This window comes from Chenopodium quinoa, unplaced genomic scaffold (genome assembly GCF_001683475.1).
Source record: "Chenopodium quinoa cultivar QQ74 unplaced genomic scaffold, ASM168347v1, whole genome shotgun sequence".
NCBI classification, from domain to species: domain Eukaryota; kingdom Viridiplantae; phylum Streptophyta; class Magnoliopsida; order Caryophyllales; family Amaranthaceae; genus Chenopodium; species Chenopodium quinoa.
The window spans coordinates 2,767,266-2,794,549 of record NW_018744790.1 but is presented as its reverse complement, the minus strand read 5'-3'; the positions used below and the strand labels follow the sequence as shown (position 1 = coordinate 2,794,549).

The 27,284-nt window shown below is 36.9% G+C and overlaps 2 protein-coding genes and 1 long non-coding RNA gene across 3 annotated transcripts; all 3 read right to left on the bottom strand.

Moving 5' to 3' along the window:
- Positions 1-5,890: 5,890 nt before the first annotated feature.
- On the bottom strand, positions 5,891-8,062 carry LOC110703848. The gene is made up of 4 exons (XR_002507788.1): positions 7,060-8,062; positions 6,472-6,576; positions 6,329-6,386; positions 5,891-6,230 (listed from the first exon to the last, which is right to left on the bottom strand). It is a non-coding gene; the product is annotated as an uncharacterized LOC110703848 (long non-coding RNA).
- Positions 8,063-19,497: 11,435 nt separating this feature from the next.
- LOC110703970 lies at positions 19,498-23,377 on the bottom strand. The gene is made up of 5 exons (XM_021881772.1): positions 22,904-23,377; positions 22,316-22,420; positions 22,173-22,230; positions 21,976-22,074; positions 19,498-19,853 (listed from the first exon to the last, which is right to left on the bottom strand). Exons 2-5 carry the CDS (start codon positions 22,402-22,404, stop codon positions 19,761-19,763), a joined length of 339 nt encoding a protein of 112 aa, XP_021737464.1. The 5' UTR covers positions 22,405-22,420; positions 22,904-23,377; the 3' UTR covers positions 19,498-19,760.
- On the bottom strand, positions 22,782-24,147 carry LOC110703888. The gene is made up of 3 exons (XM_021881669.1): positions 23,748-24,147; positions 23,541-23,648; positions 22,782-22,788 (listed from the first exon to the last, which is right to left on the bottom strand). Exons 1-3 carry the CDS (start codon positions 24,041-24,043, stop codon positions 22,782-22,784), a joined length of 411 nt encoding a protein of 136 aa, XP_021737361.1. The 5' UTR covers positions 24,044-24,147.
- Positions 24,148-27,284: the final 3,137 nt, after the last annotated feature.

Sequence of the window (27,284 nt, the reverse complement as noted above, 5' to 3'; positions counted from 1 at the left end):
TCATTTCTCTTTCGCACAAAGGCCCATTTATATCCCAATGGCTTTACACCTTCAAGTGTACGGACTACAGGTCCGAATACTTCTCTTTTTCCAAGAGATTTTAATTCTGCTTCAATTGCTTCTTTCCATTTTGGCCAATCATTTCTTTGTCTACATTCTTCAATGGAATTTGGTTCATGATCCTCATTATTATCCATAACATCTAATGCTACATTGCATGCAAAAACATCATCGACGTCGATTTGATTTCGGTTCCATGTAATTCCAGACATGATATAATTTGTTGAAATTTCTTCATTATCAGGTACCTGAATTTCTTCTTGTATCATGTCTAAAGTCTCTTCTGGAGATCCTTCGGAAATTGTTTCTTCAATTTGACCATCATCAATCAATGCTCCTTTTCTTTTCCGATGATTCTTATCTTTGGAACCTATTGGTCTTCCACGTTTCTGACGTGGTTTAGGCTCATTAGCAAATTTATTTTGTCCTTCCGGGACATCTATTTTAAATGGAGCATTTACAGCTGGAATATGTGACTTGGTCACTCTTTTTAGGTCAGCAAACGAGTCTGGCAATTGATTTGCTAAACTTTGTTAATGAATTATCTTTTGAACTTCTAGTTCCCATTGTTTAGTTCGAGGATCAAGATAAGATAATGATAATTCATTCCATTCAATTTATTTTTAAAGCTCTCTCTTTTCTCCCCCTAATGTTGGGAAAAGTGACTCGTTAAAATGACAATCTGCAAAACGAGCCGTAAATAAATCCCCTGTTGTAGGCTCAAGATATTTAATTATTGACGGGGATTCATACCCAACATATATTCCCAACCTCATTTGAGGAACCATCTTAGAGCGTTATGGTGGAGCTATTGGAACATAAATCGCACATCCAAAAATTCTTAGATGGGAAATATTTGGTTCCTGACCATAAACCAATTGTAATGGGGAGAACTTGTGATAACTTGTTGGTCTAATGCGAATTAGTGCTGCTGCATGTAATATAGCATGTCCCCAAGAAGAAATTGGGAGATTGGATTTCATAAGCAATGGTCTAGCAATTAACTGAATACGTTTAATTAATGACGACTCTGCCAGACCGTTTTGTGTAGAACATGAGCTACAATATGTTCATCATTTATTCCAATGGACATGCAATAATCATTGAAAGCTTGATATGTACATTCACCAGCATTATCAAGCCGAATAGCCTTAATGGGAGTATCTGGAAAATGTGCCCGTAACTTAATCAATTGGGCAAGTAATCTCGCAAACGCCAGGTTACGAGTTGATAACAAAGACACATGTGACCATCTAGTTGATGCATCAATTAAAACCATAAATTATCTAAATGGTCCACATGGGGGATGTACGGGCCCACAAATATCACCTTGTATATGTTCCAGAAAACTAATTGATTCAAAATTAATTTTAGCTGGTGATGGGCGAATTATTAACTTGCCTTCTGAGCAAGCAACATATGAAAAATCATTATGAAGAATCTGTTGGCTCTTCAAAGAATGTCCACATGAATTCGTAATTATTTTTCGCATCATTATTGAACCGAGATAGCCTAACCGGTCATGCCAAACAACAAAATTATCAGTAAACTTCTGGTTTACTATAGCATGAGCTTCAATTGCATTGATTTTTGTGTAGTACAAACCACTGAAGAATGTAGGTAGTTTCTCCAAAACATGTTTTGAGCCTTGATTTATATTTGTGATTTAAAGGAAATTCGTTATTATTTAAAACTTAATAAATTTCTTTGAGACAATGGGGAGTATAAAGCATCAATTATTTTAATTTCAGTTCCCCAAGGCAATATTATAGTGGCTCTTCCGGAGCCCTCAATGGTATTTGTACTACCCGATATGGTACTCACATTAATCCTTTTCATTATCAAATGAGAGAAATATTTTTTTTTTTAAGTATTGTATGAGTAGTTGCACTGTCAGCAAGACATAATTCTTCACCATTCATAGCAAATTGAACTTGAGTAATATCCATGTTCTTCATGAAATAAAATATATGTCAAAATATCACTAGGCGAAAATATGTAATGGCCACCGGTTGAAACCCCCCCCCCCCATTGCCACCGGTTTTGAACCGGTGGTCATTTGGGGGGTGGAAATAAAGCAACGCAAGGCCACAATAATAATTATGGCCACCGGTTAACCGGTGGCAATGTAAATGGCGCGGTTTTTTTTTTGGATTGGAAGACTGACTTTTGCCACCGGTTTGAACCGGTAAACCGGTGGCAATAATAGGGATCTATTTTTTTTTTTGCCTGCAATTATTCCTGCAACTGATCCTGCTATAATATTCTGCCATATTATTGCTATAAATTCTGCCATAATATAATTATTATTAATAATCATAACAAGAATTAAAAATATATATTTAGACATTTATAATTAAAAACCAAATGCAATACAACAAATAAAGTGTGATATATACATAAATACAAACAATACTAACTATTCAATATTGTAGTCTAAAAGTTAATGATTACCAAAGTATAAATTCAAAATGATGCCACATTTACAAATTGAAGGTGATGAAAGATGCCAACATGTCTCGAACTTCATTAAGGTCCTTGCTTGTTAACGGATCTCCCTTTTGCACCTTGAAAAACTTGGAATATATATAAATTATGTTAGAATGAATTAAATTAATTAGTTAAGTTAAACATGTGAGTAATAAATATGTAAGAAATTAAATACTTAGGTCAAAACGGTCTAAAAGAAGGCCTAAAAGACTTATACTTGCCCATTTTCTACATTTTTTAACTAATGACCATGTTGTTTCTCATAATATGTCAATTATATTTAGTTATATGTGGCTAAGCCTTGAAATCAAACAAAAAGAGCATTTTACTAAGTTTAAGGTCGCATTTTCATCCTAAATAGCCTAAATAAGGCCTAAATGACTTCTACTTGCCCATTTTCTACATTTTTTTTAACTAATGATCATTTTGTTTGTCATAATATATCAATTATATTTAGTTATAGGTGGCTAAGCCTTGAAATCACAGGAAAAGAGCATTTTACTAAGTTTAAGGTCGCATTTTCATCCTAAATAGCCTAAATAAGGCCTAAATGACTTCTACTTGCCCATTTTCTACATTTTTTAGCTAATGACCATGTTCTTTCTCATAACATGTCAGTTATACTTAGTTATAGGTGGCTAAGCCTTGAAATCACAGAAAAAGAGCATTTTTCTAAGTTTAAGGTCGCATTTTCATCCTAAATAGCCTAAATAAGGCCTAAATGACTTCTACTTGCCCATTTTCTACATTTTTTAACTAATGACCATGTTCTTTCTCATAACATTTCAATTATACTTAGTTATAGGTGGATAAGCCTTGAAATCACGTAAAAAGAGCATTTTTCAAAGTTTAAGGTCGCATTTTCATCCCAAATAGCCTAAATAAGGCCTAAATGACTTCTACTTGCCCATTTTCTACATTTTTTAACTAATGACCATGTTGTTTCTCATAACATGTCACTTATACTTATTTATAGGTGGCTAAGCCTTGAAATCACGTAAAAAGAGCATTTTTCTAAGTTAAAGGTCGCATTTTCATCCTAAATAGCCTAAATAAGGCCTAAATGACTTCTACTTGCCCATTTTCTACATTTTTAACTAATGACCATGTTGTTTCTCATAAAATGTCAATTATACTTAGTTATAGGTGGCTAAGCCTTGAAATCACGTAAAAAGAGCATTTTTCTAAGTTTAAGGTCGCATTTTCATCCTAAATAGCCTAAATAAGGCCTAAATGACTTCTACTTGCCCATTTTCTACATTTTTTTTAACTAATGATCATGTTCTTTCTCATAACATGTCAATTATACTTAGTTATAGGTGGCTAAGCCTTGAAATCACGTAAAAATAGCATTTTTTTAAGTTTAAGGTCGCATTTTCATCTTAAATAGCCTAAATAAGGCCTAAATGACTTCTACTTGCCCATTTTCTACATTTTATTAACCAATGACCATGTTCTTTCTCATAACATGTCAATTATACTTAGTTATAGGTGGCTAAGCATTGGAATAACGTAAAAAGAACATTTTTCTAAGTTTAAGGTCGCATTTTCATCCTAAATAGCCTAAATAAGGCCTAAATGACTTCTACTTGCCCATTTTCTACATTTTTTAACTAATGACCATTTTGTTTCTCATAACATGTCACTTATACTTAGTTATAGGTGGATAAGCCTTGAAATTACGTAAAAAGAACATTTTTCTAAGTTTAAGGTCGTATTTTCATCCTAAATAGCCTAAATAAGGCCTAAATGACTTCTACTTGCCCATTTTCTACATTTTTTTAACTAATGACCATTTTGTTTGTCATAATATATCAATTATATTTAGTTATAGGGTGCTAAGCCTTGAAATCACAGGAAAAGAGAATTTTACTAAGTTTAAGGTCGCATTTTCATCCTAAATAGCCTAAATAAGGCCTAAATGACTTCTACTTGCCCATTTTCTACATTTTTTAGCTAATGACCATGTTCTTTCTCATAACATGTCAGTTATACTTAGTTATAGTTGGCTAAGCCTTGAAATCACAGAAAAAGAGCATTTTTCTAAGTTTAAGGTCGCATTTTCATCCTAAATAGCCTAAATAAGGCCTAAATGACTTCTACTTGCCCATTTTCTACATTTTTTAACTAATGACCATGTTCTTTCTCATAACATTTCAATTATACTTAGTTATAGGTGGATAAGCCTTGAAATTACGTAAAAAGAGCATTTTTCAAAGTTTAAGGTCGCATTTTCATCCTAAATAGCCTAAATAAGGCCTAAATGACTTCTACTTGCCCATTTTCTACATTTTTTAACTAATGACCATGTTGTTTCTCATAACATGTCACTTATACTTAGTTATAGGTGGCTAAGCCTTGAAATCACGTAAAAAGAGCATTTTTCTAAGTTAAAGGTCGCATTTTCATCCTAAATAGCCTAAATAAGGCCTAAATGACTTCTACTTGCCCATTTTCTACATTTTTAACTAATGACCATGTTGTTTCTCATAAAATGTCAATTATACTTAGTTATAGGTGGCTAAGCCTTGAAATCACGTAAAAAGAGCATTTTTCTAAGTTTAAGGTCGCATTTTCATCCTAAATAGCCTAAATAAGGCCTAAATGACTTCTACTTGCCCATTTTCTACATTTTTTTTAACTAATGATCATGTTCTTTCTCATAACATGTCAATTATACTTAGTTATAGGTGGCTAAGCCTTGAAATCACGTAAAAATAGCATTTTTTTAAGTTTAAGGTCGCATTTTCATCTTAAATAGCCTAAATAAGGCCTAAATGACTTCTACTTGCCCATTTTCTACATTTTATTAACCAATGACCATGTTCTTTCTCATAACATGTCAATTACACTTAGTTATAGGTGGCTAAGCATTGGAATAACGTAAAAAGAACATTTTTCTAAGTTTAAGGTCGCATTTTCATCCTAAATAGCCTAAATAAGGCCTAAATGACTTCTACTTGCCCATTTTCTACATTTTTTAACTAATGACCATTTTGTTTCTCATAACATGTCACTTATACTTAGTTATAGGTGGATAAGCCTTGAAATTACGTAAAAAGAACATTTTTCTAAGTTTAAGGTCGTATTTTCATCCTAAATAGCCTAAATAAGGCCTAAATGACTTCTACTTGCCCATTTTCTACTTTTTTTAACTAATGACCATGTTCTTTCTCATAACATGTCATTTGTACTTAGTTATAGGTGGCTAAGCCTTGAAATCACGTAAAAAGAGCATTTTTCTAAGTTTAAGGTCGCATTTTCATCTTAATTAGCCTAAATAAGGCCTAAATGACTTCTACTTGCCCATTTTCTACATTTTTTAACTAATGACCATGTTCGTTCTCATAACATATGGCTAAGCCTTGAAATCACGTAAAAAGAGCATTTTTCTAAGTTTAAGGTCGCATTTTCTTCCTAAATAGCCTAATTAAGGCCTAAATGACTTCTACTTGCCCATTTTCTACATTTTTTAACTAATGACCATGTTTTTTCTCATTACATGTCAATTATACTTAGTTATAGGTTGCTAAGCCTTGAAATCACGTTAAAAGAGCATTTTTCTAAGTTTAAGGCCGTACCTCACCAAGATGTATGGTATTGGTACAATGAGTCGCTATGTCAAGCATGAATCTCATCACGTATAATCCACAATCAACTTCATTATCTTGTTGTGGGCACTAGCATAGGAACAAATCAAATGAATCAAACGTCACATAAAATCCACAATTGTTTTAGCAATGTTTATTAAGATAATCACAATATGATGTGGCATTACCATAGGTGATTTCCATGTAGGACCCCGTGGAGCACGACCATGTATCTTCTTCATAATACTATAAGAAAGTAAATTCTAATTTGATTAGTTTGACTACTAAATGAGTTAGGTTAAGATAATCAACACTAGATAGCTATATTTACTTTTGTAGTACAGACATCACGAGGCACTTCTTTGTTGATCGAGCTGAATCAAGGTGAAAGATTGTGTTATTAGCTAGACAAATCACCATGAGGAACCAATGAAACCTACATAAATTCACAATACACAAACAAATCAATAATTAGGGTACAACATATAATTCAAATGTAGAAAGAATTGAATTACACATGGTTAAACGTACTCCTCATAACATGGGACGAATATTAGGGGTGAGCAAAACCGGGTACCCGGTCAAAAACTAAGGACCCAGTCCTGGAACCGGTTAGTACCGGGTCTAAGATTTTGCAACTGGTCCCGGAATCGGTATCAACCGGGTCCCAAAATTTTAGACCCGGAACCGGTGGGTACCGGTTCTAGAACCGGGTACCCGGTGTTATAGTTGACCAGCCATTAAAAAACTTGAAACCATAGAAAATTTCCAGAATATTGAGATGAACAAATTAAGATCTAAAATCTAACCAATACATGAATTATACACTACCAAATTAGTATGAGTCAAATAATCTATATAAATTATAATTTAATATATAATCGAGCTTCTTCTTCGGGTCACCGCCCTTAACTATCACCTCTTCTCTCATTCTCTTAACATTGACGTGTTCTTCGTTGATGTGGTGGTGGTTCCGACTTCTTCATATGCCATGAATGAGAATTTGTAAGAGAGAACAGGTTCATAATATGTTTTTCGTCAAAAAAAAAACAAAAAATAAAAAAAATAAGAATTTGATATAGATCTAAGAATATGGAAAAGGGTGGTTGATGAATTATTAGGTGATATTGGCTGGTGAAATTTGTGAAGATGGTGCATTTGGTGGGCGGTGAAGAGTAATTTTAGGGTTTTAATAATAAGTACTCCTTATAAGATGAATGGGTTGTGAGTAAGTGGGCTGGTAATAACAAAAAAGGCCCAATATTTATTTTGTTTACTGAATTCCAAAATTTTAGATGACTTGAAGAACTCGTTCCGGGTACCCACCGGGTACCAGGTCCAATTTTTCAAAAATTGGAACCGAAACCGGTTACAACCGGTTCTTAATTTTTGGACCCGGACTCGGAACCGGTGGGACCAGTTCCAAGTCTAGACCCGGCGATTGAATTGTCTGAATACGTTATTACGTATAAACCAAGGGTATCAATCAAATCCCAAGCCTTGTCTGACTTCATTGTAGAAACATCTTATTATGAAGAAGAGGAGGGTACCGACACATGGAAGGTATCAGTTGACGACTCATCTGCTTCAACCGGCTCAGGGGCTAGAGTAATTATGATCTCTCCCCAAGGAGATGTGTTCGAGTATGCTGTCAAGTTCAAATTCAAAGCCTCGAATAATGAGAAAGAGTATGAAGCAGCCTTGGCAGGAATACAGCTATGCATATCTGCGGAAGCAAAGCGTATTGAGATGACAACTGACTCGCAACTGGTGGCAAATCAGTTTACTGGCACTTACGAAACTCGAGAGCCGAGCATGACGGCATATCTGGCAAAACTCAAGAGTGTTACATCTAATCTGGAGTATTTCGAAATAAAATTGGTTCCTCGAGCAATGAACACGCAGGCAGACGCGTTGGCTAAACTTGCAATTCAAGCTTTAACGATTTAGAGAGGACGGTGATGGTAGAAATTTTGAAAGAAAAGAGTATTGATGAACATTCTCCCAAAAATGTACATTGTACAAGCGAAGGTCGAGAATGGTATGACGAAATCTTAGCTTACAAAGTACACAACGTCCTGCCCACCAATAAGATTGAGGCGAGAAAGATCAAGAAGGACAACGTTTGGTTTATTATGTTTCGGGGCACATTGTATAAACGGGGGTTTTCACTACCATTGCGAAGGTGTATAACGGCGTACGAATCGGCAAGGCTGATAGAAGAAATACATGAGGGCGATTGCGGTAATCATGCGGGGGGTCGGTCAATGTCGCTGGAGGCAGTGAAACGGGGCTACTATTGGCCGACAATGAACGCAGACACCATTGAGTACGTTAAAAAATGCGATAAATGCTAGAAGTATGGGCCGGTGATTAATCAACCTCCAAATGATTTAACACCCATTCTTAACCCAATTCCGTTCGCTCAATGGGGAATGGACATTATCGGGCCGTTCACGTCAGCAAAGGGTGGCCGTAAATTTTTTATTGTAGGGATAAACTACTTCACCAAGTGGATAGAAGCGGAACTGGTAGCAAAGATCACAGCGAACGAGGGGAAGAAGTTCATCTGGAAGAGCATCTTCACCCGATTCGGATTGCCGACTGCAATGGTGTTTGATCACGGCTCTCAATTTGATTGTGGTCCGGTAAAAAATTTTCTCAGCATTTATAAAGTAAAATTTGCGTATGCGGCGGTATGTCACCCGCAGTCAAATGGGCAAGCCGAGGCCGCTAACAAGAAAATACTAGGGGCAGTCAAGAAAAAGGTGGAGGACGCCAAAGGCCTGTGGGCGGATCTGATAACCAAGATTTTATGGGCAAATCGTACGACAACGAGAGAAACTACGGGGGAATCACCTTTTAACCTTGCTTTCGGCTCGGAAGCAGTGGTTCCGGCGGAAGTGGGACCGCCTACTTTCCGCGTACAACACTTCTGTGAAAGTCAAAATGATTTGCTGCTTCGACAGCAATTGGATTTTCTACCGGAAGTGAGGCTGACGGCCGCCATAAAATCTGCTGCATACAAAAACCGGATGAGCCATTCTTATAATCGGCGCGTCAATTATCGGCCCATGGAAGATGGAGACTTAGTTTTGCGTAGAACGGCCGCAACCGACAAAGGGAACGCAGAGGGAAAACTTACTGCAACTTGGGAGGGGCCTTATCAAATATATGAAACACTTCGGCAAGGGTCTTATCGGCTAATGACCCTAGAAGGAATGCCCCTGAAGAATGTTTGGAACGCTGGTGTGTTAAAGAAGTATTTCATGTAAAGCTTAATGTGATCTATTTTGCGTAGTATAAATTTAGATGACATGTTGTCATGCGTACGTTTATGGTATTCACTAGCATTGTAAACTGTTTTAGTACCTATGAAATACAATCACTCTACCTACTTTCGATACGATCTGATCACAGCCTAGCTAGCTGACTCGGTCGTTCAAGTGAGAAAAAAGAATGAATGGATATTAATGGACCTCAAGGGGAGTTGAAAGTGCAGTTTGATCCACTGCCTTTGCTCGGCCTGATAAAGGTTGGATATGTAATCTCGGTATACTTCACATCCGATAATTAATTACATGCATTACGGAGTTTTCCCAAATTTTATTTACGAATAAATTTTTCCGAAAAACTCGGGGAGTATAGGTAATGGGTAACTTTAAAATACCGAGAACAAAGTTTATTACAGGTATTAAAGAGTTTTCCCAAATTTTATTTACGAATAAAATTTGCCGAAATTCTTGGGGAGTATAGGTAATGGATAACTTTAAAATACCGAGAATAGAGTATTAAAAACCGAGAAAACGATTCAAGATATACAAGCATCAAATATTAGATATAAAAAATACATATATAAAAAATAAAAAATAAATAACGACCATAATATAAACAGGAAACACACGATAGCAAGAATTATAGTAATACATAAAATAAACCAATCACTCAAAAGTCAAAGTATCTGATCGGCTATATATCCAACATTAAAAGAAAAATATTGTACGATACAGACAGAGATAATTGTTCTAAATACAGAGAACGGTTACAGAACAAATGGCCCACATAAATCCAATGGTGACTACCCTCCTTGTCAATCCTTGTTGGCCTCCCCTGCTGTTTCAGCCGCCTTACCGGGCTCTTTGTTAGCTTCATTGTTGGAGGGACCGACAGACCCATCTTTACTAGCATGAGTGGTAACAGGGCTACTAATAAGGGCGGCATCAAACTCCACTTCTGGCAATTCACGTGGGTCTAAGTTTGTTATCACAGAATGTGGTGGGAGCTCGTCAAAAATATTCACTCTCATAGCTGGTAGGAGAGTTCCTCATTAAAAGCCTTCTCGACGGCCAGCCATTTTGCCGAGTCCCACCCCTCAGCTTTGCACACACAGCGATGCGCGGAGACCCAACCGACAGTATACCGATTAACCAGCAGGTTAGCGTAAAGATCAGTCTGTAGGAACCGGTTAACGGCTCGGCGTCTGAGTCCTGGATTTTCACGCTCCATCTTTTCCACTCTGCCGGCCAGCGCCGCCTTAGCCTCTCTCTCATCCTCCAGACTTTGCTCAAGGCTAGATACCTTCTTCTGCAACTGCTCTTGGTTCTGAAGCTTTTTGTTTAGGTCCGACATCTGCTTCTGCAAAAGTTTCATGTCGGTCTTCACCTTGTCACGCTCCTTGATAATGGCCTTGCAAGCATCGTCCGCCTTCTTCAGCTTCGTCTCGGCTTGATCAGCAGCACGCTGGTAGTGCTGGTACCATGTACCACCTCCACGGCAGAGTTGACGGTCTGGAGATAATGTTAAAATGGCCGTTAGTCACATAAATAGTACATATGTAAATAAACATAATAAAATAACAAGGATTCTTTGCTGTCTTACCCAGAGCATGTTGTTCATTAGCTGGTCGCAAGGGGCAGCAACGCGGTTGACAGGCCTGTCGGCTGGCGTCGCCAAATCCTTTAGCACCCTCTAGCCCATGCTCCCGCCAGTGCTAGGATCGTCGCAGAGAACAGACTCGCCACGGTTAACATTGATCTGGGGATGCCATGGATCACCGGCAGCACCAAAGGGTACAACTAACTCGTTAGCAACTTCTTCCGGGATTCTGACATGCGAAATCTCGATGAAGTCACCGACAAGAGCCGGGAAGAAAGCAAATTTGCTGGGGCCGCCAGAGCGTGTCGAGATGACCGTTAGATTCTCCTTGCTCGGAGGCTTGTTGATGTTGGCCACCTGGTAGGTTCTGGCCTTGCTGCTAGCCCTAGGACCAGTTGGATCCCTTAAGGTGACTGTCAGCTTTTTCGGAGGATGGGGATCGGTCTCGTCCTCCAGATTTACGACCCCTTCCGGCCATGTCTCTTGTGCCTCCTGATGGAGAGGTGCCGAATCGCCATCTCGTTTTTTCTGTTTCTTTTGTTGCTCTCGGTCGGAGGACCCAGACGTCCTTTTTGACGCGTTGCCGCCAACCCTTTTCACTGCTAGGGTACGGGGTTTGACAACACATTCGGTAGGAGCCATGTCTTGCTGTCTCGTTCTTTTTTTTTTAGGCTCTTGTGGCGAAAACGGGAAGGGTGTCGTATGACTTTTTTTGGCCGATCTGGGCACTGTTGCTTCACTCTCCCGTCAGGATACAACCCTAGTCGGTTGTAGTCGAGTTTGTCAATACCTGGTGGTAAAATCACCTGATAACAAACATCAATACACCGACATTATAAAGGTAAACATAGACGTTTAAAAAAAAAAAGAGAGAGAGAGAACAGTCATAAGTAAAATAAACGCAGCCAGGTAAGAGAATAAGCAGGAAAAACACTTATCAAAATTAATTTCTAATGCAAAGCATAAATACAGTAAAGATAAATATAAGTAAATGTATATAATTTATAAACATTTCCATAGCAAATGCATCGGTATGGCAGAGACCGACATGAGATAGAGGGGCGTTGCCTAGTATATAATTACAATGGGGCAACCACACCCCCGGAACAACTTTATTCTTCTTACCAGCACTAACATATGTACAGTTAAACCATCTAAAAGCTTTTTTCTCCAACTTTCCTAACGCTCTCGACCGTATGGTCTCGAACATACTATGAGGGTGGTAAAATGTCCTACGGACGGTAAAATCATCGGGAACACTCATAAAAAATAAAATTCTTTCTTCCAGTTCTTACAACTGGTCAATTTTGGCCACACGGTGCATTTCCCGGGAGCAGTAAAAAGAGACCACCATCCGGGTGACTGGCTATCTCTCTTTATCCAGTGCAAACTCCGAAATAAGTTCAAGGTAAGGGGAAAGTCCATAAATATCATAACCCAGACAAGAAGATAAGGGTGTACAGAGTTCAGCCTCATTGGCTTTACCCGTATTCGCAGGCATTCCAGAACCAGACATTTACAAAAAATGAAATAAACGCAAAATCTACTTAACCACAAACCAGTGAGAAATCGAAAACAAAGTTAGGGTTTGTTACCTCTTTTGAACTCAACTCTTGAAAGCGTAACTCCGGAATCAAATGTCCTTCGTTTACAAACACCGGTATAAAAACAACTGACCAAACCTTCGACAAATCGACTCTTGAATCGCAGAAATATGTGCGAACTACAACTGAAATGAAGTGGAAATTTTTCGAAATTTTTTTTCGCAAAGAAAGATGAAGGGGTTAAAAGTATGAAATTTTCTATTTATACTGTCCAAGTGAAGCGGTTGATGTGACATTTACTACATGCAATCCAACGGGTGTAATAAAACGCCTTTTCAAAACACCATACTTCGATGACTGACACGTGCCCCATTACTTTATTACATTTTCCCGCCAAATCCTGGGGAAATATTTCAAACGAGGGTGAAAATGTATTAACTCCTATTTTCGGTTTTCGTCTTCAATTGAGCAAAGCCTATCGGCAATTAGCTCACTTAGGGGGCAAATCGTGGATTTTTTCGTCTTCAATTGAGCAAAGCCTATCGACAATTAGCTCACTTGGGGGGCAAATCGTGGATTTTTTCGACTTAAATTGAGCAAAGCCTATCGGCAATTAGCTCACTTGGGGGGTAAATCGTGGATTTTTTCGTCTTCAATTGAGCAAAGCCTATCGACAATTAGCTCACTTGGGGGGCAAATCGTAGATTTTTTGGTCTTAAATTGAGCAAAGCCTATCGGCAATTCTCTCACTTGGGGGGCAAATCGTGGATTTTTTCGTCTTCAATTGAACAAAGCCTATCGGCAATTAGCTCACTTGGGGGGTAAATCGTGGATTTTTTTCGTCTTCAATTGAGCAAAGCCTATCGGCAATTAGCTCACTTGGGGGGCAAATCGTAGATTTTTTGGACTTAAATTGAGCAAAGCCTATCGGAAATTCGCTCACTTAGGGGGCAAATCGTGGATTTTTTCGTCTTCAATTGAGCAAAGCCTATCGGCAATTAGCTCCCTTGGGGGGCAAATCCTAGATTTTTTGGACTTAAATTGAGCAAAGCCTATCGGCAATTCGCTCACTTGAGGGGCAAATCGTAGATTTTTTCATCTTAAATTGAGCAAAGCCTATCGGCAAATCGCTCACTTGAAGGGAAAATCGTAGATTTTTTCATTTTTTCATTATTCTTGTATGGTATATTATGCATACTAGCACCATGTTCCATCACAAGTGAGCACGTTTGTTTTACTATTGTCCTCACTTGGGGGGCTAGTTGTACGGGATATACCGGTAGCATCCTTCATAAAGCCGGTAAAAGAGTGCTGTGCAGTTTAAGCCCTCGTTAATCGGTGAATAAACCATGTCCTTACCGGCATCAGTCTATGCCACGTGGAGAGCTGCTTCTCGTCACGTAGCATGTCCCTCTGGCACGTGGAGAGTTTCTTAGGGCCACGTAGGCACCTGTTGCCTATAAGGTCTGTGTGCCACCTATCTGTATAACCTGCTTGGTTGTGTTTCTATAAATACCCAAGAAAATCCCCATTTCAAAGGTAGAATCTCTCTCTCTAAAAACACTTTCTCTCTCTTCATTCTCTCTCTTCTTTCTCTTTCTTCTCATAAAGGTACTAACTTTAGCATCGGAGTGGTTATTCCCGGATAACCCCCGGGCTAGCTAATCTGTATGGGCTGTGTAGGTTTGCAATTGGACGGTAAACCATTACCAGCCCTCGGACATTGACGGAAGCAGAATTCAGCGGGAACAGCTAGTTTGCTACAAGTTTCTGTGTCACTGCACTAACCTTAGAAACATCTTCAAATCTGATCCGAGTTCGTCACAAGCTTCTTCTCCAAATCATAAGTATCAGATTGGAATTTTGTACTCCCTTAAGCTTCAAAATTGATGGTCAAACAACGAAGAACACAACTATTTTGAAGTCACTAAGCCACCAACTACCTACATTAAATTCCCTGCTAAAAGTTTAAAAATTACTTTTCTTGCAATACAAAAACATAAACGACGTCTGTTGTTGCCGTTATAAATTCGGTTGCCTATGTGGTCAATTCCGCTATCCTACATGTCACCTTCCAATGCTGACTCATCCCCGTGTAAGCAAGATTGCTAAGTTGTCGCCCAAGATTGACAAAATTTGTCAATCAAAGAGATAAACTGGGCAGCCCTCAAAAAATTCCATGCCAAAGTTTCATGAGTTAGATGATGCATTGATGACTGTATATGTGACTACTACAATGTCTGCTATAACCAAGGGTTTATGGCCCTGTTCTTTTGGACTGAAATAAATATAAAGATAGACATGATTTAAACTTAACATAATGAACTAATAGACATGAGCTAATTGAATTGATTAATAGAGTTGAACTAAACATAAATTCTGAAAAAGAAGTTCAAAAGAATAGAGCCAAAGACTACAACTCTATAAACAGCTAAAATGCTCGATGATTATTCCCTAAATTGATCACAGATTCACGGTTCTAAGGATGTATTCGAGTCAATCATTATTCGTACATGATCAACAAAGTTAGATTATAATCATTTGCAGCAACTTATATACGAGCGAGTACATGGAGTTCGGGTCACTCAATATGTCGATGTTCAGTAGGCTCAGAAAAATTGTCGAATGGTCAAAATTACATGACATTGATATAGGAACTGCTAAGGGCCTTGCATACTTGCATGAAGAGTGTCAAAAGAGGATTATTCATTACGATATTAATGAAAATTTTACAGTAGTCATTTGAAATATGACTACCATAATGTTTTCATGGTAATATAGTTCATAATTAATATATTTTTATTATAAAATAAGGGGAAAAGGGAGAAGATTAGAGAAAGAGAGATGTAGATGGTAATTGTATTGTCTATCTTCATCAATTTCATGACCATCTATATATATACAAGATGTGAACATTGTAACTTATATGGACAATGAAGAGTCCATTCATGAAAGGGTTAATGTGGACTAATGACAAAGCAGGGTTACAAGGATGCTATTAAAACCATACTTAAGGTAGTCATAAAAGAGATAATTACAAGCTATAATGGGCATACATTATTATTTTGTAACACTCCCCTTTGGATGCCCATTATCTAAGAGAGATTTAATGCGCTTATATGTTTCCTCATTAAAAACCTTTCCAGGAAAAACCCAGTGGGAAAAAACCATGGATAAGGGAAAAAGAGTGCAGCGCGCAATTACTCCCCCTCATTATTATATCACTGAAGATCTTTGAGACGGCGCAATCCAATACGATAAACTAACTTTTTAAATGTTGCGGTCGGAAGAGCCTTAGTGAATAAGTCTGCTAAATTTTCACTTGAACGAATCTGCAATAATTTTATATCTCCATTCTTCTGAAGATCATGAGTGAAGAAAATTTTGGGTAAGGATGTGCTTTGTTCTGTCACCTTTGATGTATCCATCCTTAAGTTGAGCAATACAAGCTGCATTATTCTCATATAAAGTTGTCGGTGCCTCTTTCCCAGATGATAAACCACAAACTTCTTTTATATGTTGAACTACCGACCTTAACCATACACATTCACGACTAGCCTCGTGAATTTCTAAAATCTCAGAATGATTGGAAGAAGTAGCTGCAATGGTTTGTTTCATGGAACGCCAAGAAATGGCAGTACCACCATATGTGAACACATATCCAGTTTGTGATCGACCATTATGAGGATCAGATAAATAACCTGCATATGCAAAACCAATCAAATTTTCTTTGGACAACTTTGGGAAAAATAAACCCGTATCCTTCGTACCTTGAAGGTAATGAAGTAAATGTTTATTCCCATTCCAATGCCTTCGGGTTGGACATGAACTTAACCTTGCTAATAAATTAACTGAAAATGATATGTCGGGTCTTGTATGACTTGCATGGTACATTAGTGCTCCAATTGCACTAAGATATGGTACTTCAGGACCAAGAATTTCTTCATCATTTTCCCGGGGTCGGAATGGATCTTTCTCTACTTCAAGTGATCTTACAACCATAGGGTTGCTCAATGGATGTGTTGTATCCATAGAAAATCTTTTAAGAACCTTTTCTATGTATGTTGATTGATGCACAAGGATTCCATTCTCTAGGTGCTCTATTTGTAACCCCAAGCAGAATTTTGTCTTTCCTAGACCTTTCATTTCGAACTCTTTCTTTAAATAATTGACAGTCACTGAGATCTCTTCAGGAGTTCCAATGATATTCAAATCATCAACATACACTGCAATTATAACAAATCCCGATCCAAATTTCTTTATGAAAATACATGGGCTGACAGGATCATTCTTATAACCTTCTTTCAACAAATACTCACTTAGACGGTTATACCACATACGCCCAGATTGTTTCAATCCATAAAGAGATTTGTTCAATTTAATACAAAAATGTTCTCGAGAACTAGATTTTGCTGCTTCTGGCAGCTTGAATCCTTCTAGGAGCTTCATGTAAATGTCATTATCCAGTGGGCCATATAAATAAGTTGTGACTACATCCATCAAATGTAAGTCAAGTCCTTCTCTTATTGTCAGACTAATCAGAAATCCAAAAGTAGTTGCATCCACCACAGGAGAATATGTCTCCTCATAATCAATACTAGGTCTTTGTGAGAATCCTTGTGCAACTAAGCGTGCCTTTTATCTTACAACTTCACCCTTTTCATTTCTCTTTCGCACAAAGGCCCATTTATATCCCAATGGCTTTACACCTTCAAGTGTACGGACTACAGGTCCGAATACTTCTCTTTTTCCAAGAGATTTTAATTCTGCTTCAATTGCTTCTTTCCATTTTGGCCAATCATTTCTTTGTCTACATTCTTCAATGGAATTTGGTTCATGATCCTCATTATTATCCATAACATCTAATGCTACATTGCATGCAAAAACATCATCGACGTCGATTTGATTTCGGTTCCATGTAATTCCAGACATGATATAATTTGTTGAAATTTCTTCATTATCAGGTACCTGAATTTCTTCTTGTATCATGTCTAAAGTCTCTTCTGGAGATCCTTCGGAAATTGTTTCTTCAATTTGACCATCATCAATCAATGCTCCTTTTCTTTTCCGATGATTCTTATCTTTGGAACCTATTGGTCTTCCACGTTTCTGACGTGGTTTAGGCTCATTAGCAAATTTATTTTGTCCTTCCGGGACATCTATTTTAAATGGAGCATTTACAGCTGGAATATGTGACTTGGTCACTCTTTTTAGGTCAGCAAACGAGTCTGGCAATTGATTTGCTAAACTTTGTTAATGAATTATCTTTTGAACTTCTAGTTCCCATTGTTTAGTTCGAGGATCAAGATAAGATAATGATAATTCATTCCATTCAATTTATTTTTAAAGCTCTCTCTTTTCTCCCCCTAATGTTGGGAAAAGTGACTCGTTAAAATGACAATCTGCAAAACGAGCCGTAAATAAATCCCCTGTTGTAGGCTCAAGATATTTAATTATTGACGGGGATTCATACCCAACATATATTCCCAACCTCCTTTGAGGAACCATCTTAGAGCGTTATGGTGGAGCTATTGGAACATAAATCGCACATCCAAAAATTCTTAGATGGGAAATATTTGGTTCCTGACCATAAACCAATTGTAATGGGGAGAACTTGTGATAACTTGTTGGTCTAATGCGAATTAGTGCTGCTGCATGTAATATAGCATGTCCCCAAGAAGAAATTGGGAGATTGGATTTCATAAGCAATGGTCTAGCAATTAACTGAATATGTTTAATTAATGACGACTCTGCCAGACCGTTTTGTGTAGAACATGAGCTACAAGATGTTCATCATTTATTCCAATGGACATGCAATAATCATTGAAAGCTTGATATGTAAATTCACCAGCATTATCAAGTCGAATAGCCTTAATGGGAGTATCTGGAAAATGTGCCCGTAACTTAATCAATTGGACAAGTAATCTCGCAAACGCCAGGTTACGAGTTGATAACAAAGACACATGTGACCATCTAGTTGATGCATCAATTAAAACCATAAATTATCTAAATGGTCCACATGGGGGATGTACGGGCCCACAAATATCACCTTGTATATGTTCCAGAAAACTAATTGATTCAAAATTAATTTTAGCTGGTGATGGGCGAATTATTAACTTGCCTTCTGAGCAAGCAACATATGAAAAATCATTATGAAGAATCTGTTGGCTCTTCAAAGAATGTCCACATGAATTCGTAATTATTTTTCGCATCATTATTGAACCGAGATAGCCTAACCGGTCATGCCAAACAACAAAATTATCAGTAAACTTCTGGTTTACTATAGCATGAGCTTCAATTGCATTGATTTTTGTGTAGTACAAACCACTGAAGAATGTAGGTAGTTTATCCAAAACATGTTTTCAGCCTTGATTTATATTTGTGATTTAAAGGAAATTCGTTATTATTTAAAACTTAATAAATTTCTTTGAGACAATGGGGAGTATAAAGCATCAATTATTTTAATTTCAGTTCCCCAAGGCAATATTATAGTGGCTCTTCCGGAGCCCTCAATGGTATTTGTACTACCCGATATGGTACTCACATTAATCCTTTTCATTATCAAATGAGAGAAATTTTTTTTTTTTAAGTATTGTATGAGTAGTTGCACTGTCAGCAAGACATAATTCTTCACCATTCATAGCAAATTGAACTTGAGTAATATCCATGTTCTTCATGAAATAAAATATATGTCAAAATATCACTAGGCGAAAATATGTAATGGCCACCGGTTGAAACCCCCCCCCCCATTGCCACCGGTTTTGAACCGGTGGTCATTTGGGGGGTGGAAATAAAGCAACGCAAGGCCACAATAATAATTATGGCCACCGGTTAACCGGTGGCAATGTAAATGGCGCGGTTTTTTTTTGGATTGGAAGACTGACTTTTGCCACCGGTTTGAACCGGTAAACGGATGGCAATAATAGGGATCTATTTTTTTTTTTTGCCTGCAATTATTCCTGCAACTGATCCTGCTATAATATTCTGCCATATTATTGCTATAAATTCTGCCATAATATAATTATTATTAATAATCATAACAAGAATTAAAAATATATATTTAGACATTTATAATTAAAAACCAAATGCAATACAACAAATAAAGTGTGATATATACATAAATACAAACAATACTAACTATTCAATATTGTAGTCTAAAAGTTAATGATTAACAAAGTATAAATTCAAAATGATGCCACATTTACAAATTGAAGGTGATGAAAGATGCCAACATGTCTCGAACTTCATTAAGGTCCTTGCTTGTTAACGGATCTCCCTTTTGCACCTTGCAAAACTTGGAATATATATAAATTATGTTAGAATGAATTAAATTAATTAGTTAAGTTAAACATGTGAGTAATAAATATGTAAGAAATTAAATACTTAGGTCAAAACGGTCTAAAAGAAGGCCTAAAAGACTTATACTTGCCCATTTTCTACATTTTTTAACTAATGACCATGCTGTTTCTCATAATATGTCAATTATATTTAGTTATATGTGGCTAAGCCTTGAAATCAAACAAAAAGAGCATTTTACTAAGTTTAAGGTCGCATTTTCATCCTAAATAGCCTAAATAAGGCCTAAATGACTTCTACTTGCCCATTATCTACATTTTTTTAACTAATGACCATGTTGTTTGTCATAATATATCAATTATATTTAGTTATAGGTGGCTAAGCCTTGAAATCACAGAAAAAGAGCATTTTACTAAGTTTAAGGTCGCATTTTCATCCTAAATAGCCTAAATAAGGCCTAAATGACTTCTACTTGCCCATTTTCTACATTTTTTAACTAATGACCATGTTCTTTCTTATAACATGTCAGTTATACTTAGTTATAGGTGGCTAAGCCTTGAAATCACAGAAAAAGAGCATTTTTCTAAGTTTAAGGTCGCATTTTCATCCTAAATAGCCTAAATAAGGCCTAAATGACTTCTACTTGCCCATTTTCTACATTTTTTAACTAATGAACATGTTCTTTCTCATAACATTTCAATTATACTTATTTATAGGTGGATAAGCCTTGAAATCACGTAAAAAGAGCATTTTTCTAAGTTTAAGGTCGCATTTTCATCCCAAATAGCCTAAATAAGGCCTAAATGACTTCTACTTGCCCATTTTCTACATTTTTTAACTAATGACCATGTTGTTTCTCATAAAATGTCACTTATACTTAGTTATAGGTGTCTAAGCCTTGAAATCACGTAAAAAGAGCATTTTTCTAAGTTAAAGGTCGCATTTTCATCCTAAATAGCCTAAATAAGGCCTAAATGACTTCTACTTGCCCATTTTCTACATTTTTAACTAATGACCATGTTGTTTCTCATAAAATGTCAATTATACTTAGTTATAGGTGGCTAAGCCTTGAAATCACGTAAAAAGAGCATTTTTCTAAGTTTAAGGTCGCATTTTCATCCTAAATAGCCTAAATAAGGCCTAAATGACTTCTACTTGCCCATTTTCTACATTATTTTAACTAATGATCATGTTCTTTCTCATAACATGTCAATTATACTTAGTTATAGGTGGCTAAGCCTTGAAATCACGTAAAAATAGCATTTTTCTAAGTTTAAGGTCGCATTTTCATCTTAAATAGCCTAAATAAGGCCTAAATGACTTCTACTTGCCCATTTTCTACATTTTATTAACCAATGACCATGTTCTTTCTCATAACATGTCAATTATACTTAGTTATAGGTGGCTAAGCATTGGAATCACGTAAAAAGAGCATTTTTCTAAGTTTAAGGTCGCATTTTCATCCTAAATAGCCTAAATAAGGCCTAAATGACTTCTACTTGCCCATTTTCTACATTTTTTAACTAATGACCATTTTGTTTCTCATAACATGTCACTTATACTTAGTTATAGGTGGATAAGCCTTGAAATTACGTAAAAAGAACATTTTTCTAAGTTTAAGGTCGTATTTTCATCCTAAATAGCCTAAATAAGGCCTAAATGACTTCTACTTGCCCATTTTCTACATTTTTTAACTAATGACCATGTTCTTTCTCATAACATGTCATTTGTACTTAGTTATAGGTGGCTAAGCCTTGAAATCACGTAAAAAGAGCATTTTTCTAAGTTTAAGGTCGCATTTTCATCTTAATTAGCCTAAATAAGGCCTAAATGACTTCTACTTGCCCATTTTCTACATTTTTTAACTAATGACCATGTTCGTTCTCATAACATATGGCTAAGCCTTGAAATCACGTAAAAAGAGCATTTTTCTAAGTTTAAGGTCGCATTTTCTTCCTAAATAGCCTAATTAAGGCCTAAATGACTTCTACTTGCCCATTTTCTACATTTTTTAACTAATGACCATGTTTTTTCTCATTACATGTCAATTATACTTAGTTATAGGTTGCTAAGCCTTGAAATCACGTTAAAAGAGCATTTTTCTAAGTTTAAGGCCGTACCTCACCAAGATGTATGGTATTGGTACAATGAGTCGCTATGTCAAGCATGAATCTCATCACGTATAATCCACAATCAACTTCATTATCTTGTTGTGGGCACTAGCATAGGAACAAATCAAATGAATCAAACGTCACATAAAATCCACAATTGTTTTAGCAATGTTTATTAAGATAATCACAATATGATGTGGCATTACCATAGGTGATTTCCATGTAGGACCCCGTGGAGCACGACCATGTATCTTCTTCATAATACTATAAGAAAGTAAATTCTAATTTGATTAGTTTGACTACTAAATGAGTTAGGTTAAGATAATCAACACTAGATAGCTATATTTACTTTTGTAGTACAGACATCACGAGGCACTTCTTTGTTGATCGAGCTGAATCAAGGTGAAAGATTGTGTTATTAGCTAGACAAATCACCATGAGGAACCAATGAAACCTACATAAATTCACAATACACAAACAAATCAATAATTAGGGTACAACATATAATTCAAATGTAGAAAGAATTGAATTACACATGGTTAAACGTACTCCTCATAACATGGGACGAATATTAGGGGTGAGCAAAACCGGGTACCCGGTCAAAAACTAAGGACCCAGTCCCGGAACCGGTTAGTACCGGGTCTAAGATTTTGCAACTGGTCCCGGAACCGGTATCAACCGGGTCCCAAAATTTTAGACCCGGAACCGGTGGGTACCGGTTCTAGAACCGGGTACCCGGTGTTATAGTTGACCAGCCATTAAAAAACTTGAAACCATAGAAAATTTCCAGAATATTGAGATGAACAAATTAAGATCTAAAATCTAACCAATACATGAATTATACACTACCAAATTAGTATGAGTCAAATAATCTATGTAAATTATAATTTAATATATAATCGAGCTTCTTCTTCGGGTCACCGCCCTTAACTATCACCTCTTCTCTCATTCTCTTAACATTGACGTGTTCTTCGTTGATGTGGTGGTGGTTCCGACTTCTTCATATGCCATGAATGAGAATTTGTAAGAGAGAACAGGTTCATAATATGTTTTTCGTCAAAAAAAAACAAAAAATAAAAAAAATAAGAATTTGATATAGATCTAAGAATATGGAAAAGGGTGGTTGATGAATTATTAGGTGATATTGGCTGGTGAAATTTGTGAAGATGGTGCATTTGGTGGGCGGTGAAGAGTAGTTTTAGGGTTTTAATAATAAGTACTCCTTATAAGATGAATGGGTTGTGAGTAAGTGGGCTGGTAATAACAAAAAAGGCCCAATATTTCATTTGTTTACTGAATTCCAAAATTTTAGATGACTTGAAGAACTCGTTCCGGGTACCCACCGGGTACCAGGTCCAATTTTTCAAAAATTGGAACCGAAACCGGTTACAACCGGTTCTTAATTTTTGGACCCGGACTTGGAACCGGTGGGACCAGTTCCAAGTCTAGACCCGCCGGGTCCAAACCGGTTCCGGGTCCGGGACTGGGTACCTATTTTTTTTTGCTCACCCCTAGCGAATATGAACTTGTCTCCCGCACGCATTGATTCCCTAATACTATGATTAACATAATACATCATCTCGGGGGAGTTGTGTAAGATTCTAGTCTCGGATGTCTGTTCGGGGCATAACCACCCAACTTTACTAGGGGAATCAGTGTCACTTAAGTGCTCCCGTAGTGCTCTGCGTGCATGGACAATGAAAAATTAATTGACATATATATAAAGGATAAACAACACTAATATGAATAACATAATTAATTTAAGTGGCATGTGCCCGTACCTCATGAATATTTGAATGAGAGAAATGTTAAGCATTGAACCTCTTAAAAATTCCTTCACATCTTGTTTGTTTAACCATGCACTTGCATCCTCATCATAATGGAACATTGCCTTAGGAAGTGCAATTTCAATGGGATCGTCACTAGGCAAATGACTAAAACGATTGTGTAGAAAAGTTAAATCCTTAGTGAGCGATTGAAGGACATTGTCTCCAACAAGTGGAGTAGGTTGCATGGCTGAACCTTTCGAAGAATTCTTTTTCGGCACTTGTTCACTCTTCGACCCCTGTTCACTCATCTTCTTTGTAGGTTGATCAACGCTTTTAGGCTTCTCCACCTTCCTTCTCTTTGATGATTGACTTTTTTTCGAAATCTGATCAAACAAAGATAATTAGAGTTCAAAAATTTTTGGCCAGGGGTTAAGCTAGTAAGTACGCATGCAGATTTGTTATTTTGCACAACATCAAAATAAATATTACCTCGTTGATCAACCTCACCCAAGCACGCGGCCATTGCACATAGCTACCCTTTGCTTCCCAAAGAAGAGTAATCCCATCATCCACTATAAGCACCGGTAGTGGGATGTTTTCGAACCCAGCAATGTAAGAATTGATCCCGACCGAGTAATGTTGTGGCCTAAGCGATTGGAAATGGACCGTATCACCAGTCGTCGCTTGTGCACTATCATACGCCACCAACTGCAAATCTCCTCCATTTGATAGCCCCGGGGCTAGAAGTGTACACTCGGTCTCTACCTACACCAATAACGAAATTCACTTGTAAAAACTGAAATTATCAAAAGGGTCTTTTCCTACACAATTGATCATGTAACAAAATTCACTATGTTAAAACCAAACACGCTCCCTCGAATCCTAAATTCACCTCTAAATCTGGAAATTCATGGGGTGTTTGATTATCAACCTCTCTCGAGTCCGCATGTGTGGGAGTAACAACCTGCAATAATTAATCAATAATGCCACATTAGATCTCACGTAACTCACTAGCTAGGCCAAAACTAATAGATAGAAAACTACCTCATGTATCTCCTCTTCTCCATGTCTCTCATCTTCTCCTTGTCCTTTTGGGTGACTACTTGAGTCGACCGGTGTAGTCGGGGGGAACGGAAAGGGTAAGTTCATTTGCTTCGCCCAAGCATTGAATTCACCTATTAACTCATTGCGAACTTGTTCCTTGATGGATGCCACCTTGGCATCCAATTCTTCCGGTGCGTTAACACTTGCTCGAGATCTTCCAATTTTTGTGTATTCTGAACCCATCACCTTTTCCCATCCTAGCAACGTCCCTCCCATACCTACTACCCGGCCTGGATGGTAGGGCTTTCCCAAAGCCAAGGTGAAAGGGTCTTTCTCTATAGTCGGGACCAGCTTGCCTTCAACAACTTCTATAGTGTACTCAAGCTGTAGCATAAGAAAAAATGTTAACATGAATACATATAATGCTTTTGTATGGTAAAGTTATGCTAAAGTTTCAAATAGCTTACAAGTTTATCAGCCACTTTTTTTTCCGGTTCCTTGATGACCCATTTTCGGTGTCCTTATCAAAGGAATGTAGAGAACAAATGAAATCGCCAGCACGACTAACCAACGTAGTGATCGTGGAGTTGGAGGGTTCTTCGGATGACCCTTGAGTCAAAGTGGGGTATATACCCTCCTTCTTCCAAGTTTGCCTCCATTCACCAAATGTCTTGGCCCCCGTACGATGGCGATACTCCTTCTGCAATGCATTTGCCTTGTTTTGCTCTCGAATTTCCTACAGAAATAGTAATGTTAGCATCATTACTGCAAAAAGAGTCAATATATTATACAATTCTCATTAGATTTAGTAGTTCTTACAATTGCTTTGGGTCAAGTTTTTTGAATAACAAAGTCTTTCCACTCGTCCTCCGTCACGCTGTAGGCGTCGCTCGAAGTGCGCCTACGTAAAAGCATATTGTGAATATGCTTGGCACTCATAGGAAGTGGGAATTGACATTACGATTAGGGACAACGATTAGGGACAAATAAAGTAGGGAACCACCAACAAGTTTTTTTTGGAACTTGTAAACCGTTCACGGATCATAAAAAGGCAACCACGATAAGAAACAACGATAGGCAATAAAAATTGACCCGTGAAGGTTACACCCCATTCATAATCCATGAGATTACTAACTCCATATGGTTCGGAACCACGAAAGGAGGATCGGGGATGATGGTACGAAGTGAGTCATGGAGTCACATTCGCCCGTATTGGCCTCTACTCAGTTCTTATAGTGAAAAGCATTCCTGTGATCTCAAAGGCATACAAACAAAATATTCAATTCGCTCCAAACTATTATTAAGCTAAATTGGTTTAATATTAATGCAACACATAATTCTAAAATATTTGTGATCACTTGAATTAAACAACAAGATTAAAAAGGAACTTAAACCGGTTGTCCATATTATCTTATTAATCGTGATTTTCAATTACATATTCCCTTTAAACATGCAATATGGTGATCATAAAAATAATAATAGAATAAACATTAATATTGGAAGCAATTCAACAATAATAGCGTTAGTCAAATTAAATACAAAATAACCTAATCATGATACTAGCAATAAGAAAATAAAATAAGAGTAATTAAAATAATTAATTACTCACATTCCGCGCGTTCCTTTAAATTGCTACATCATGAATAAACTGTTAGTAACTTCAATAAAAATATAAAGCAAATTAAAATTAAATTAATATAGAGTTGATTTGGTCCAAACCCTCAGTTAATTATAACTTTCACGCCTTGGTTTAAGTATAGAACTTTGGGTATTGTATGAACTCCTTGGAGTGCTTAAGGGAAGAATGGTGTAATTAGGAATATAGGTTTAAGGCTTAGAATATGGGAGAGAGAGAAGAGAATGATTTTTTGGTGTAAAAGAGAGAAAAAGAGAAGGATTTGATGATCAAGCTTGTTGATGATTGGAAAAGGGGAGATATGACCTCTATTTATAGAGAAAAAAGAAGGGTCGAAGAAAACAAGATAAGATCCGAATTAAATCGGAATAAAACTCGATAGACTTCAGTTTTTGCGGTTTTTGTTTTTATCATATCTTTTGATCCAGAAATCGGAATAAGATGAATAAGATATAGTTGGAAAGATCTTGAAGTCTACTTTTTAATCCATATGGAATCAGATTAAAATATTTTGTAGAACAAAATATATAGTCGAAATAGTGAGACGGTATCAGTTTTAGGCCGAGTTTAATGTTTTGCTCATATATTTTTCGTTATAGCTCGGAATTGGGCTTATGATATATGGTTGGAAAGCTTATTTAAAGGCCTATCCAACAAAAATAATAATTGGATCAAAATTGTATAGCCATAAAATCAGTTTCTCTTAGATTTTGCGATGTGGACACGAAAATTGGAAAATAGGTTATGGTTTAGGGAAATGAGCTAGAAATTGTATTGGTTCATGAAATATATTGGATAGAACATGGATATAAGCACTCCAAATATTAAATACTCAACTCGACAAATAATGGCGGTGAAAGGTGTTCATC